This window comes from Bos mutus, chromosome 1 (genome assembly GCF_027580195.1).
Source record: "Bos mutus isolate GX-2022 chromosome 1, NWIPB_WYAK_1.1, whole genome shotgun sequence".
Classification (NCBI taxonomy): Eukaryota; Metazoa; Chordata; class Mammalia; order Artiodactyla; family Bovidae; genus Bos; species Bos mutus.
In genome coordinates this window covers 41,592,495-41,594,310 of record NC_091617.1, presented here as the reverse complement: position 1 = coordinate 41,594,310, position 1,816 = coordinate 41,592,495, and the positions used below count along the sequence as shown (strand labels likewise).

The 1,816-nt window shown below is 36.3% G+C and overlaps 1 protein-coding gene across 1 annotated transcript; it reads right to left on the bottom strand.

Annotated features, from left to right (window-relative positions):
• Nucleotides 1–234: 234 nt before the first annotated feature.
• On the bottom strand, nucleotides 235–1,182 carry LOC102273791 (olfactory receptor 5H2). The gene has a single exon (XM_014483497.2). The coding sequence runs from the start codon at nucleotides 1,162–1,164 to the stop codon at nucleotides 235–237; it is 930 nt and encodes a 309-aa protein (XP_014338983.1). The 5' UTR covers nucleotides 1,165–1,182.
• Between the last annotated feature and the right edge of the window lie 634 nt (nucleotides 1,183–1,816).

Here is a 1,816-nt window from a genome sequence, read left to right as displayed (position 1 = left end):
AAGAGTTGATTCATTGGAAAAGACTCTGATGCTGGGAGGGATTGGGGGCAGGAGGTAAAAAGGATGACAGAAGATGAGATGGCTGGATGGCATCACCGACTTGATGGAGATGAGTTTGGGTGAGCTCCAGGAGTTGGTGATGGACAGGGAGGACTGGTGTGCTGCAATTCATGGGGTTGCAGAGTTGGACATGACTGAGTGACTGAACTGAACTGAAGTATATTAATATGAGATCTAAGCATTTCTCTTTAACATTTTTGACAGTGAATCTATGACTTTCTTATTTCTCAAACTGTAGATGATTGGATTTAACAGAGGGATTATGACCATATAAAACAGAGAGTCCATCATATCTTGATCATCTGCTTGTGCAGATCCAGGGCGAACATACATAAAGAGAAGAGGCCCATAGTATAAAGAGACAGACAGAAGATGGGCTCCACAGGTAGAGAAGGCCTTCCTTATGCCTTTTACAGCCTTCTTTTTTAAGACTGTATGAAGAATAAGTGTATAAGAGAAAAGAACAGTAAGAATAGTGGACACCTGTATTGAACCAGAGAAAATAAATACCATCAGAATATTAATGGAAGGATCAGTACAGGAAATCTTAAATAATGGTACAATGTCACAGTAAAAGTGATGTATTATGCTAGAATTACAGAAGGTCAATCTCAATAAAAAAGCATTATGAAGTATGGCATGAAAAAGGCCACCTGAAAATGACGAAATTAATAGCCGGATGCATAATCTTTTGGTCATAATAACTGGGTAAAATAATGGTTTGCATATGGCCACATAGCGATCATATGCCATTGTTGCCAGCAGAAAACATTCTGTGGTTACACTGACTGCAAAGGAAAAAAATTGTATCTTGCATTCAGTGAGAGACATCATTTTGCTCTTTGCAAAGAAATTGACCAGCAACTGGGGCGTCACTGTGGATGATATCCAGGCATCCACAAAAGCCAGGTTCCCAAGGAATAAGTACATGGGAATGTGAAGGTGAGGATCACTGCAGATGAGAGCAATCAGACCAAGATTTCCCATGATGGTGATAAGATATATCATCAAAAACAGCAGGAACAGGGGAATTTGCCATTCTGTTTGATATATGAGTCCTGTGAGAATAAATTCTCTCAGCAATGTTGCATTTTCCTTTTCCATGTCCTCACTGAGTGTTACCTGAAATGAAATGGAGAAAATGATTTTTTTTTAAAGTCACAAGGAATTTAAAACATGAAGATATGTGGAAGAGAGTTGAAATAAACCATGTATATCAGAATGCCCTCTTAGGTTTGTTATTATCTTTGAAATGAATGAGGTCTCTTTGGTTAGAATAAAAATAAATACAATTCAAAAAATGTGAAGCAGTGAACACATTCAGAAAAATGAAAAATTCTAAATAGATGTTTGAGCATAGAGTTGAGTGTAATAGGGAAATTCTATCTGAAACATGGCTATAGGTTCAGGGAAAATAAGCTTGATGGACCTGGATAATAAATTGAATGTCATGTGAAGGATCTTGAACACTATTCACCAGGTAATAAACATGCACTGAAAATAAGAGATGGGAGTGGCACTGTAAGAGTTTTTAAAATAAATATGTTTCTATGGAAATCAGCTGCAGAAATGAAAATGTAAAATCAGGAATAAAAGTCAAGAAGCTGTTGCTATTGTCCACTAATTTCCAAACCAGATTATACCAGATCAACATTTTCTAAGGAACTTTTTGTGCAAAATATAAATGATAAAGTTTTACTGTAAAAATTGATTTAGTGGTTCAGAATGAAGTATAATGATCTGTGTTTTAAACTTA

What these genes read in the sequence shown, in the direction of transcription:
- LOC102273791 (XM_014483497.2), bottom strand. Translation starts at nt 1,164, where the DNA reads ATGGAAAAGGAAAATGCAACATTGCTGAGAGAATTTATTCTCACAGGA.